This window comes from Rhododendron vialii, chromosome 3a, assembly GCF_030253575.1.
Source record: "Rhododendron vialii isolate Sample 1 chromosome 3a, ASM3025357v1".
NCBI lineage: Eukaryota > Viridiplantae > Streptophyta > Magnoliopsida > Ericales > Ericaceae > Rhododendron > Rhododendron vialii.
The window spans coordinates 22,049,523-22,062,106 of NC_080559.1; the positions used below are offsets into that span (position 1 = coordinate 22,049,523).

A 12,584-nucleotide genomic window follows, 5' to 3' on the forward strand; every position below is an offset into this window, starting at 1 on the left:
AATTGTCCTAAAATTATCATTTTTAAATGCTATATTGTTTGTGTGACGTTTTTTTAAAATCGGTTCGAAGTTAGATTAGGAATGGTAATGTATCTTTGTAATCGTTATGGTAATGTTACCTTGGAATACCATGATAATTTAACCATGTAACGGTTTGATGGTAATGTAGTCATGTTCCTTGAAACAAGAGTAGTGGGAAATATGATTTTTTGTCGTTTGGTTGGCCAACTTGATCAACGAATAAGGCATACAACCATGGGGTCAAGTTATCATAATATAATGGTCAACCGTGAAGTTAATTTGACAATTTGAATTCATTGTAAAGAGATGCTAGTAGGTGATAAATTTGCCATTTTATAATGGTCAAGACCAGTCTACTTGAAACTAGCAAATAATTATTTATTAGTGTTTCCTTTTACAAGGTCACTTTACCATGCACACTTTTAACATCATGTCTTGTTGGCCATGTTGCATGACATAAGTTTGGACAATACCAATTTTGAGTGTTAAAAATCCATGTTTCATGCATTGTCCAGTCTAGTGTGGTCATGAAAGTTTCGTGAACAGTCTCCAAATTTACCTCCTTTTTTATGACCTAATGGAATGTCCAACATTATTTCAGGACTTAAGCCTACTAAAATGGAAGGGGGAGCTAGGTTGAAACAAAAAGAAGTTGGTTTAGATGATGCAGTAGTTGAAGATACGCCACCTTCAAAGATAAAAGGTATGACACCAAAAAAAAATCATGATGTGGAAGGGTCATTAAAGATTCGCACAAGATTTGGGAGTGTAGCACGAGAGATTAAGGCCAAACATCCTAGACTTGATGTGGAAGAGTCAGCGCAGAAACGTACAAGATATAGGAGTGTAGCGCGAGGAATTAAGGCCAAACATCCTCGTTCTAGGAAACATCGAGACGTAGATGTGGGAGAAATACGTGAGACAGCGTATCGTGCAAGCTTAAATGGCTTAAAGACATTGATTGAGGAGCCATGTTCTTATTTTTTTTATGGTAATTAAGCCATGTTCTTACTTTTAAATTGGTATATAAAGTCCAGATGGTTTTGGGGAATTGGTTGTCCATTATTTAGATTGCAATAGAGAATATATTCTTTTGATTGTGGGCATTTAAAATGTAACAAAAAATAGACCACTGAAATGGTTAACTTGATAATGAATTCTGCTTCGATCTGGGTAAATTATCAAACATGGGTAATTTACCACCAAAATCTAATGTTGCAAGGGGAATCACAGGAAAGTTTCGTGATGAACATGGCTTTGAACATCTTATTTGGGACATACATTGGTCATGTAAGATTGATCGTCAACACGGAAAAGGATATGTATTGGCTTACTTGACATGATAAAGTAATAAAGTGATCAATTTACCATCAAAAATAGAACTGAGAAATCAGTGGAATCTGTTGAAAGTTTGAAAGTTTGAAAATAGTGATCTGTTCTTCCCCCTGTTGTAGCCATAAATTAAGGGATTGGAATTCATCTCTCTCTCTCTCTCTCTCTCTCTCTCTCTCTCTCTCTCTCTCCCCCTTACTAATATATATATTACAAAATAAAATAAAAGGTAATAAAGGTAATTTACATATTGCAAGGATGAAATCATAAGCATGAAAAAGGGGGGGGGGGGGATGGATTCTTACATTGCATAGAAAAAGAGGATGAATATTTAAATATTTCAAAATTACACTCCCCTCCATCATCGAGCAGTCATTCTCTTGCCTAGCCCCCTATCGATTAAACTCCCAAGTCGGCGACGCATAAAGCCACCGGTGACCATGTAACGATCCGAATTTTCGACGCAATTTTTTTTTCTAAATATAATATTATTAGAATTATTTTCTTTAATGTAATTTTTTTTTTAAAATACAATTATGCATGCAATATGTAATATATACATGTTTTCTTTTTTAATTTTTTCCTACACACAAATTACATGCGTGCACAAATACAAACTCCTTCCGTCTCTCCGTCTCCTACTCAGTCTCTACTTCCTCTCTAACCCAAAAATCAAGTCCTCTTCGTCCATTCCAAATCCCATGAACCCAACCCCATTAAATTAACTCTTATCATCTTCTACCAAAATTCTCCTATAAATACCCCACCCCCTTGACCCACGAAATTTACACTACAATATTCCCCACACGCCGACCAGAAAAAAAAAAGAGAAAAACAAAAGAAACCCAAGCTCCAATCAATGGAGTTTTAGAGAGAGACAGAAAGAGAGAGAAAAGTGGGTTTTGTACCAAGACCTAACCGAAATCTAATTCGATCATTCCAAACTCTTCCCACAACCCAGAGCATCCCCAAACAAGCCTCAATCCGATCCCAAAGTCTTCCGATCAAAGAACCCGAAGTTTTCTTCCCCAAAATTCAAGATTCGTTTTTTTAAATCAATTCGATTCGATTAAAGGTATTATAATCTTATCCAACCTCTACTCTAAGTATATTAAGTGTTTATATGCTTAACCCTATGTCCCGAACGAAAAAAATATAGATAACCGCGTGTTTTCTGCCATATTTATCAAATTAAAATTATTTTTGAGCCCAACACTTTATTTGAAATTATTTACGAAGAAGATGACCCTTCTGATATTTATTTTACAATCCGTATGATATTATTATTATAAAAAACTACTGATCTGATATTATTTTATTACAGTGTAATATCATATTAGTATAAAATATATTAGTTATATCAGTTTAATTTATCTGGTAGATTAAGTTGGTTTTAAACGTTTCGAAACAACTTCGCGACCTCCCGAACCCTATTTTTGACCCCCGAACTATTTTTCCTAAATTTTTCACACCTCAAAGATCATAACTTGTTAAGATCATATATTTTTTTATTTAATTATCTATTTATTAAATTATTTATTAGTCATCTATCAAAGTTTACAAACGAAAAATCTTTATGACCTTCCAAACAATGTTTTAACACCCAAACTAATTTTTTTTAGACTTTTTGCATCTTAAAGATGATATCTTGTTTAATTAATATTTTTTTTATTATTTAATCTACTATTTATTTTTATTTTTATAGCGTTTCCAATCAAAAATTCTTTACGACCTTATAAACCTTATTATTAATGCCCGAATAATTTTATTTAGACTCTCTACTTTCTGAAGATGAAATTTTGTTAACCGTAACATATTTTAATTTGTAAATTATTTATTATCTATTTACTTCACTTTCGGCCACTTTATTTAACGTCTTTATTTAATTTAATCCCGTGACCCTCCGAACCCAACTTTTGACACTCAACTGGTTGCAGAGGACCTTTAGGACTCTTATTTAAGGTTATGATAAATATCCTAATATTTTTATCTAATTAATGTATTAAATTAGTTTTTAATTAATCTATTATCTTATAATTAATTAATAAGAGCCCATAAAATTTTTCTTTTTATTTCCTTTTAAAACTCTTACTTTATTATTGACATTGTGACCATACAAGATTAAGGGCAACGGCCCGTTCATAATAAGTTGCGTGATTACATTGTTTATTAATTGTTTTAATTATTATTGATTTGTTGTATATTGCATCGATACTTGATTTGAATGCTAGATTGGACCATAGAGACATGGGGTGGTGTTGCGAAATAGAACTCATCTAGACGATGCTAGATAATGGATAAATTAGAAAGTTTTATTTTTAGATTGCCTGTAGGCGGGATTTTGAGATGTGATGAGTTGGATGTGATGGTTTGAAACTGGCAAAGTAAGCCCAGTGTTGATTGATGAATGATGATTGGCAAAGAAGCCCAATGATGAATGATATATTCATACTGGCAAAGTAAGTCCAGTGATGATTGTGAAGTGGTATATAAGATAAGCGAACCCTAGTTATGATTCGGGCATGATAAGTTTTCTTTTGTTGTAATGAGAGGGATACACGCTAGGTACATAACTGAAGTGCAATCCGCAACAACAAAAGAAAGTGAGCTCATGGGACAGGGCATAGCTAGCGGTTGGGGAGGAAAGATCTCGCGGAGAGATCTTAGATTTCACATTAGGTTATGGATAGTAATGAACTGGCTTATGTGGAGAATATTTGTTTTGGCTTCTTCGATTCAATATTATCTTGTTACCTGCTAATTGTAAAGTAAGAGGGGTGGTTGGGTTGGATTATTCTACTGGGTGATTTATCACTCAAGGATACGTCTGTATCCTGGCAAATCGTTTGCTTCGGCGATCAATTTGCCAGTGGGCACAGGATTCAATGGAGAGGATTCAAAGATGGTGCAGTTCAACACGGAAAGAATATCAAGAACGAAGATCGAGTATTCTTCGGATTTGTATCAAGCCTAGAGTCAGCTCTGAAGTTAATGTATTTTGAATCAGTAAATTTATCTTGTGATTGTAATAGTTAAATTTTATTTTAAAAAAAATTATATTTATTTAGCAAATTTTCTTAAGATTTTACTTTATATTGCTTCCGAAAAGTCGGGGCGTTACAGACCACGCAGTTGCAAACCCAGAAGCAGTACGGCGGCAAATGACAAGCGATTTTGATGGAGAAGGGGAAAGGGAAACCCGATCTAAAGGCAGGGTTTGGTCCTTCCCTCCTGCCACTCAAATTTGGATATAAACCCAATGGAAAATAAGGGAAAGAAGAAGAGAAAGTGTGGTGATTATTCTAGGTGCAGAGAGAGGTGCTTCCATTTTTTAGATACACTAGTATGGAAAATACACATTTTGGGATGGTTCTCTCACGGTAATATGTGGAGAAAAGATGATAATTTTTCTCCACGACCAGATGCTTTCTTTTTTGCACCGTCGTGTTGGTATCCCATTTGTCCACTTACCTCAAAAACTTTTCAACAAGAAGAAAGAGAATCAAATCGGTAGGGCGAACCATGAGGAGGATGAGTCCAACTATGTACACCGGCCCATATCATTGAACTTTTTTAGAATTCTACACTGATTGTCAGAGTTATTCAATTTTTTTTAGAATTATTATTTTAATAGTTCTACAAAAGTACTCCGTATAACACATTTGGATATTTGAAAGAGTTTGGTCGATTCGTACAATTTTTCTTCTCGTAATATCAAGGAAAGAATTGATTAAATTCTTGTTGATGTTCGAATGAGTTAATTTTTTCTCAAAAATTCTTAAAAATAATATATTTAAACAAATTCAATAATTCCGATTATTTGTACAAAAATTTAATATGAGTCCCATACAATTAAGTGTGAAATTTTATTTTTTTGGGGGTGTATTTTGGATGGATAATTGTTCTCCTTTTATTCAGACATTCACGTCACACCAATTGTTATATGTGTATATATCTTTTCAAAAAAAAAAAAAAAAAAACTGTTTTGTGTACGTGTCCGAGTACTGACCGGGAAAAGACAGGCATCTGCCCGTAAAAAGGCCCCCACCACCCTCTTTCCTCCTCATGTGGGATGTCGTCTCCCTCTCCTCTCCCTGCGAAACTTCATTATAATTGCCTCCTCGTAATCTTCCCAAGACATCTCAATAGAATTCCCAAAGGGTTTTCATTAATTGGAGGAAACAGATTTGTCGTGGACAAGATTATTTTTGGTAATTAATGGCCGGGATGTGTTGCGGAGTTGTCGGTGAGACAGAGACGCCGGCACCGGTTAAGCCGGGCTTGCGGGGCGTGAGGCGGCGGCGGATGGAAATCCCCCCGTTCAAGTTGCTCGCCGCCGACGTGGCACCGGAGAACGGGAGGAAACGGCAGAAGGTAGAGGAGGTCGTGCGAGCTCGTGAGTTCGAAAACGCTGTTGACATTTCTGTGATGAGCAAAGGCCAATTGGCGGAGAACGGAGAGTTAGAAACGAAGCCGATTTCGCAAATCGAGCCAATTGAGGTGGTTCAGGATCAGGAGTACGGCCCGAAGTTTGGCATGACCTCAGTTTGTGGAAGAAGGAGAGATATGGAAGACGCGGTGGCGATTCACCCCTCGTTTTGCCGGAACCGTCGGAAATCTGATGATCTGAACTTCTACGGCGTGTACGACGGCCATGGTTGCTCACATGTAATTTTCTAAATCAAAGTTGTTAGACTTTAAGTTCTAACAAAAGTGTTTACGCGAAGCAAAATTTTCTTATGTAGCTTCTCTATGGGACCTTTTAATGGTCTGATTTTTACAGGTGGCGATGAAATGCGGAGAACGATTGCACGAGATAGTGAGAGAGGAGGTGGAAGGAAGTGAAGAAGCTTCGTGGAAGGAAACGATGGAGCGGAGTTTCTCGCGTATGGACAAGGAGGTGACGGAATGGTGCAGCGAAGGAGGCGCCGGGGTTTCGATATCCAACTGCAGGTGCGAGCTCCGGACGCCGCAGTGCGACGCGGTGGGATCGACGGCGGTTGTCGCCGTCGTGACGCCGGATAAGATTGTGGTCTCCAACTGCGGCGACTCTCGCGCCGTGCTTTGTCGAAACGGCGTCGCGATTCCTCTCTCGTCCGATCACAAGGTGCGGGCTCGTTAGCTTAGATCTATTGTGCGCCTGTTTGTATCGTGCGTGGAGTTCCTCGTCTTGATCGGCTTGTCTTCTCTTCTCTGGCGCGTGAAATCATGCGCCTAGTTCTTCTCTGTGTTTTGATGCTATTTTTGTCATTTTATTGGTCTGATTTTTTCTTTTCTTTTTTAAATGTATAAATTGCAGCCCGATCGACCGGATGAACTTGAACGGATCGAAAACGCAGGTGGCCGAGTTATATATTGGGATGGAGCAAGGGTACTTGGAGTCTTAGCAATGTCAAGGGCTATAGGTATGCTCCAAATCCATTTCTTAGGCAAGGTTTCCACTAAATTTTTTCACTGCTTACTTTTTTATTTGCTTCAATTTAGTTATTCATCCAGTACTGAATTAAAAAATAATAATAATCAAAAGTTAAAGTTGTTTCTACTAAATTAAAACATTCAATACATTTTTTTTCATTAACCCAACACATTTTCTACAATTTTTAATTTAATGTAAGCAACTTGGCTATAAATAACTACTAGAAGTTGTACGAATTCTAGCTTACCCGAAACGTGCCCTTAATCATTCGGTACAAATACAACTTTAGATTTCTTTAAAAAATAATTGGTCTGATATATGATGGTTTCTGCATATTTTCAGGTGACAATTATTTGAAGCCGTTTGTAATACCGGAACCGGAGGTAACCGTAACGGATCGGACGGCAGAGGACGAGTGCCTGATACTGGCGAGCGACGGCCTGTGGGACGTGGTCTCCAACGACACCGCGTGCGGCATCGCGAAAATGTGTTTGCGGTCACAGAAGCCACTGTCGCCGCCGCAATCTCCTGGGAGCGAAGTCAACGTGATTGCCGCCGGGGAGAGCTCCGACAAGGCTTGTTCGGATGCGTCAATTTTGTTGACTAAGTTGGCTTTGGCTAGGCATGGTACGGATAATATAAGCGTAGTTGTCGTGGATTTAAGAAGAGGTCAATAGGCTTGTCATCAGAGTTTCTTCCTCTTGCTTTCATATTTTCCTTTTCTTAAATTCTACTACAACTTGAAGTATATTTTCATTCTTAAGCTAGGTTTTGTTAAGGATGTACCGATGTACACCTACCTTCCGTTGAGGATTACATAGGGGTTACAAATTGAATTCCTCTAGATAGCAATCCAATTGTAAATGGAATCAACATCTATCCCGGTTGTTTAATTTACAAATCTAGATGATAGTTGTTCTTTGTCGCGTGCGGTAGATACTGAGGTGTCATAGATACCAACACACGAAGACCTACGAAAATGAGGTTAATTTCCGCTAAGATTTTTGAGATTTGTTCTTGTTCTGTCCTTATTCAAAAAAAGTTTGCTTTTGAAAATATTGGAAAATAGACAAAATAGTGTAGAGAGGGCGGGGGGACTTATACGGTAGAAAGATCTGAAAATATTGGAATTGAACTGGGTCAGGACTGTTGATCGATGAAATTGAGCAGTGAGAATTGCAGTAGAAGGCAGCGGATTCATTTCGGAAAATAACTTACGGAAAATTTGAGAATAAGTCATTTTCATCCATGATGGAAAATGCACAACCAAACACCGGAAAATAGATAAAACATTTTACGCCTAAACAAATGGAGCCTTAATTAACCATGGAATTTTGTGAGACATATTTAAGGTTTGTTTGGAACCTAAGGAAAAGAAAATAAATAAAGGAAAAACTATTTTTCCTTTTTTGTTGTGAGATCATCCAGATAAGAAAATAACGCAACAAATTTTTCTCTTCACTTTCCTCAAAGTTTTTCTTTCCTTTTTTTCTTTTTCTTTTTCGCAAGTTCCAAACAAGCGGTTAAATTTCGAACTCTACATGATTATAGTGGTAGAGGCTTTGCGGCGCCATGTGAATTTGTTTGAAGAGCATGCTTTAGGTCTCACTGTTGGGGAGCACCACATGGGACAGCTGACGTGGTAGTTCGGGACTACTGAATAATCTTCCCTTGTCATCGGCTTACTCCTAGGCTGCTTTTGGTATACCAGTAGACCCCATTGTCTGGTTGAAGTTGGAGATGGAACCAGGTCTTGGAAAAATTTATTCACTGCCGAGGGAGTTTTTTTTTGTTTTAGAGAACATAAAAAAAAATAATTGCCTCATTTGTTGTACGTCCATTTGGAAATGGTCCTAATGGAGATAGCTCGGAATTACCTCATCCATTTGATCGAATGGCATTATGAATTCCAATCATGAAATTTTGATTTTTTTGGGCACTGTCTTCCTCATGCAATTGGAGAAAACCAATTTCAATTAATTAAGACTGGGACACCTTGGAGCAATCAATATCAAGAAGAAAACTCTCTCTCTCTCTCTCAATTTTACTACAGTAGTATCTAAAGATTGAATGAATGATTATAAGTTTGAAGGTGATAACTATTGGAACCTTGTGGTGGTGGATGGATAAATGTAGAGCGATACTTCTATTTCATTGGAAACGGGGATATAAGGGGGCTCCATCAAGGATACGGATCTTCCCACAGGTCCAGCTGTAGTTCATTTTTAGTCGAGAGGGAGGCACAAAACCGGTCATGACTTTTTGGGAGTCTAGGGCAAAAATTGAAAATAGGCAAATTTTGTTAGACTATATAACGAGTAAGAGCATTCGCACCAGTATCTTTAAATTTTAGATCAAATTAGAGAGCTAAAAGTTATTTTATTACTTTAGCTACTCACTTTTAAAATATCTACTGCATCAGACTCTCTATATTAAAACTATCTCATTAAAAATATGATTTTTATATTTCAATCACACCCCAGTATTGTAGGAACAAACCAAAAAAAAAAAGGAAAATACTCTTTAACATATGAACAGTGGCACGTTAAAGAACACGAGGAACTATTCACTTTTCAAAGGGAGAAGCGAGTCTGGTGCCAGGCATTTTTTGGAGCACCGCGGCGAAAAGATGAGAATAACGAGTTTAGTGTGGATGATCTAAGAACTAGGAAGGGCCGCTAAAATTTGAAATTTTGTAGGGGCCTAAAACGGCCGCAACACGAGCTTTAACTCAGGACTGACTCTGAAGAGGCATCAATACTATATCACAATCTGTACTGGAATATAGTATCTAATTAAATTTAGATGGCGAGAGTATCATTGTTAGCCCACCCAGTGCCGGCCCAACCCCAAGGCCCAAGAGACCCGGGCTTTGGGCATCCCAAAAATTCTAAAGTTTATGGGCATTCCAATATTTTTACTACTTGGATTTGAGTAGGACTTTTTTTCTTTTTAAACCCAATAGAATGAAAAAAAAATGTCCAATTGGAGGTAATGAGTTAGCCCAACCCATCATCCCATAACCCAGTCTTTGTCAAGTACTAACTCTTTAAGAGCACACTTTTTTTTTATTAGGTATTAGGCACTAAAAACCTTTGGATCGGCCCTGAGTTAAGATAAGTATAGGATAAAATACCCCAGTTAGGATAGACAAGCTCAATATGAGCTGGGAAAACAAAAATGATACTCACACAACAGTTCAAACACAACCTCTCACATACATATAATAGTGTGTGGGTCCCACATGTATGTGAGAAATTGTGTTTGAAGTTGTGTTTGCATTGTTGAGTGTATAGCATTGTTGCTGGGAAAATAAGGTTCCAGGCCAGGTCGGTTACAACTTTTGTATGACATTGGGTTTAACAATTTTCGAATCAAAAATTCAAGACCAAAATTTGGGCATGAGCTGAGTCATAATACACATGCGTGAATGTCAGCGAAAGAGAGAGTAAGTGCGTAATATTCATTAACAACATCTCAAACTATTTACCAAAAAAAAAAAAACATCTCAAACTACAAAAAGTCAAAAAGAGCAAAGATTGAGAATAGAAGCAAAAAGTATGTCCTATTGCGAATTATCTGACTTGACCTAGGACATCAGATGGGCGTACTTATTTCAGAATTTACAAGCTTGGTACCAATTGAAACATGAAAACAAACTAAAGGTGCATTTTATTTATTTTTATACGAGAGACTAGTATAGTTGAAACAACAACAATGCTACTAACACTAATTTGTTTACCCTCTAAAGTTCCACCTCTCTCACAACTCACAAGCCTCTATTTTGTTTTGACAAAGAAAAGGAACGTTCAGAACAAGAAAGTTTGAATTGCAAGAGCGGATTATTCCTCTCCAGATTTTCAGCCTTGAATTGTGCACAAAGATTTTGGCCTAGGGCCTATTTATTTCTCTCCAGATTTCTTGCCTTTCGTTCTGAGATTATTCTTGTATGTACAAGTAGTTGTATCTTCTACGTGTGTAGAATATAAGTTGCATACAAAACAGCTTGCTAAAATGTATTTGATAATATATAGCACATGCTTCTTTTCTAAAGATTCCAATTCTTTCGATCACACAGTATATTTTTCTTAGTTGTAAATGATTTTTGGCATGAAATGAGCGATGGCTTTCTGATTGCCTTGTCAAGATTAATTGGCATAGAAGTCCCTCAATCCCTGCTAAGGTTAACTGGGGCTTAAGTCCAAGAATTCCCTGGAATACGGGGGGGTAGACTAGAACTAGGGAATTCATCGCGAGAAAAGAGAAGTACAGATTGACGTGGGGGAAACAGTTACAAGGGCGTAGAAGCATATATAGAACACTTTCCCTTTCAATGCAAGGCAGAAAATCACAGCCTTCAACTTCAGATGAAAAAAATACCTTCAGATCACAGGTATCTTCCCTCTTAAAATGTCATTTTGAAATCAACCTTTCTCTGCACTCAAGATCCTGGTGGAGGAATAACTGCTACAATTTAATCAGAAGGAATACTACCGTATCGCATAAGAATGAGAAACGACTAGTCGATCTGGACATAAAAACTCTCTGTTCAAACACATAAGAACCGACATCCATAGTGCTTTCCCAATTGCTAACAAAAGCATTTTTTATGGCAATAGAAATTAAGAATCAGCTAAACATAATCCGATTGGCTTAAGTTAACACATGCGGGAAGTATTCAATCTATCCCAGTTGCAAATTTTTCTATCGATGAACAATTTCTAAATGGCCAATTCATGGACAATGAAGTAAGCAAGAAAAACAAAATAAGCATTGGGGAATTTCCATTACAAAACATCCGATTTGTCGAGTACTTCTTGCAAAGCATGTCGCAATGGGTTTATCATAGAAGGGGCTCTTTTAAGCTTAATTGTGATGCTTCTATAGGAGTGGGGGATTCGAAAGCAGCCACGGTGCGTGATTAGAGGATATATGGCCTTTCCAAGTTCTGTTACGGCTCTTCAGTTTTTCAAGCTGAAGCTTTGGCAATTCGCTTTACTTGCGTTCTAGTTATGAAGCTAGCATTGAACTCAAAGGTAGTGGCGACTCCAAGAATATTAATTCATGGGGTCAAAAAAAATTTCAAGTTTGAATCACATTCAACCAATGTCTAATATTGTCAATTATTGGCCAATTCAGTCTTTAAAGTTTTTCAAAAAAATCACACTCTAAATTAATTATCTCTCAAACAATTTCAAGGCCATAAAATTTTCTTGCTTATTTTCTGAAAAAAATAATAATTGTGTATTGATTCCTCCGAGGCCTCACGTTCGAAACCTCTCAAATGATATCAACGGGTTAGACCCTCCGGGCATTGTGCTAGCTTTAATCAGCCTCAGGTTTAAAACATTAGGCCTCAAGTTCGAAACTTCATAGGCACTATTAGCTCTCATAGGTTTGACCATATGGGATATTGTTTTGGCTTTAATTGGTATGCGAGAGTTCGCAAGAGAAGAAAAGAAACAGGGAGAGATTGAGCTCTCTCACTCGTTTGGAAGGGAAAGAAGGCGAGAGAGGGTGAGAGACAAAGGTAGACCGGAACCCCTCCTAAGCCCAGTTCCTTTTCTCGCCAAAAGTGGCAAGATTTGGTGAGAAAGAGGAGTGTGTGGTCCACCCCCTCGTCGGATCGTCATCGGACGAGTGGCTGTGCATCGCCGGAGAGGAGAGAGAGAGAGAGAGAGAGTACCAAGTTTGCTGGAGAGAGAGAGAGAGAGAGAGAGAGAGAGAGAGAGAGAGAGAGAGAGAGAGAGAAAGAGAGAGAGAGAGTACCAAGTTTGCTGGAGAGAGAGAGAGAGAGAGAGAGAGAGAGAGAGAG

At 37.7% G+C, this 12,584-nt stretch overlaps 1 protein-coding gene across 1 annotated transcript; it reads left to right on the plus strand.

The window, feature by feature from the left end:
* The first annotated feature begins 5,396 nt into the window (after window positions 1–5,396).
* On the plus strand, window positions 5,397–7,690 carry LOC131320444 (protein phosphatase 2C 37-like). The gene is made up of 4 exons (XM_058351154.1): window positions 5,397–6,021; window positions 6,137–6,460; window positions 6,653–6,758; window positions 7,112–7,690. Exons 1-4 carry the CDS (start codon window positions 5,572–5,574, stop codon window positions 7,444–7,446), a joined length of 1,215 nt encoding a protein of 404 aa, XP_058207137.1. The 5' UTR covers window positions 5,397–5,571; the 3' UTR covers window positions 7,447–7,690.
* Window positions 7,691–12,584: the final 4,894 nt, after the last annotated feature.

Bases quoted from the DNA above. Each gene is read 5' to 3' on its own strand.
- LOC131320444 (XM_058351154.1), top strand. From the start codon at position 5,572: ATGGCCGGGATGTGTTGCGGAGTTGTCGGTGAGACAGAGACGCCGGCA. The intron at 6,461-6,652 runs GTGCGGGCTCGT...TATAAATTGCAG, and splicing joins CTCTCTCGTCCGATCACAAG to CCCGATCGACCGGATGAACT. The intron at 6,759-7,111 runs GTATGCTCCAAA...GCATATTTTCAG, and splicing joins AGCAATGTCAAGGGCTATAG to GTGACAATTATTTGAAGCCG.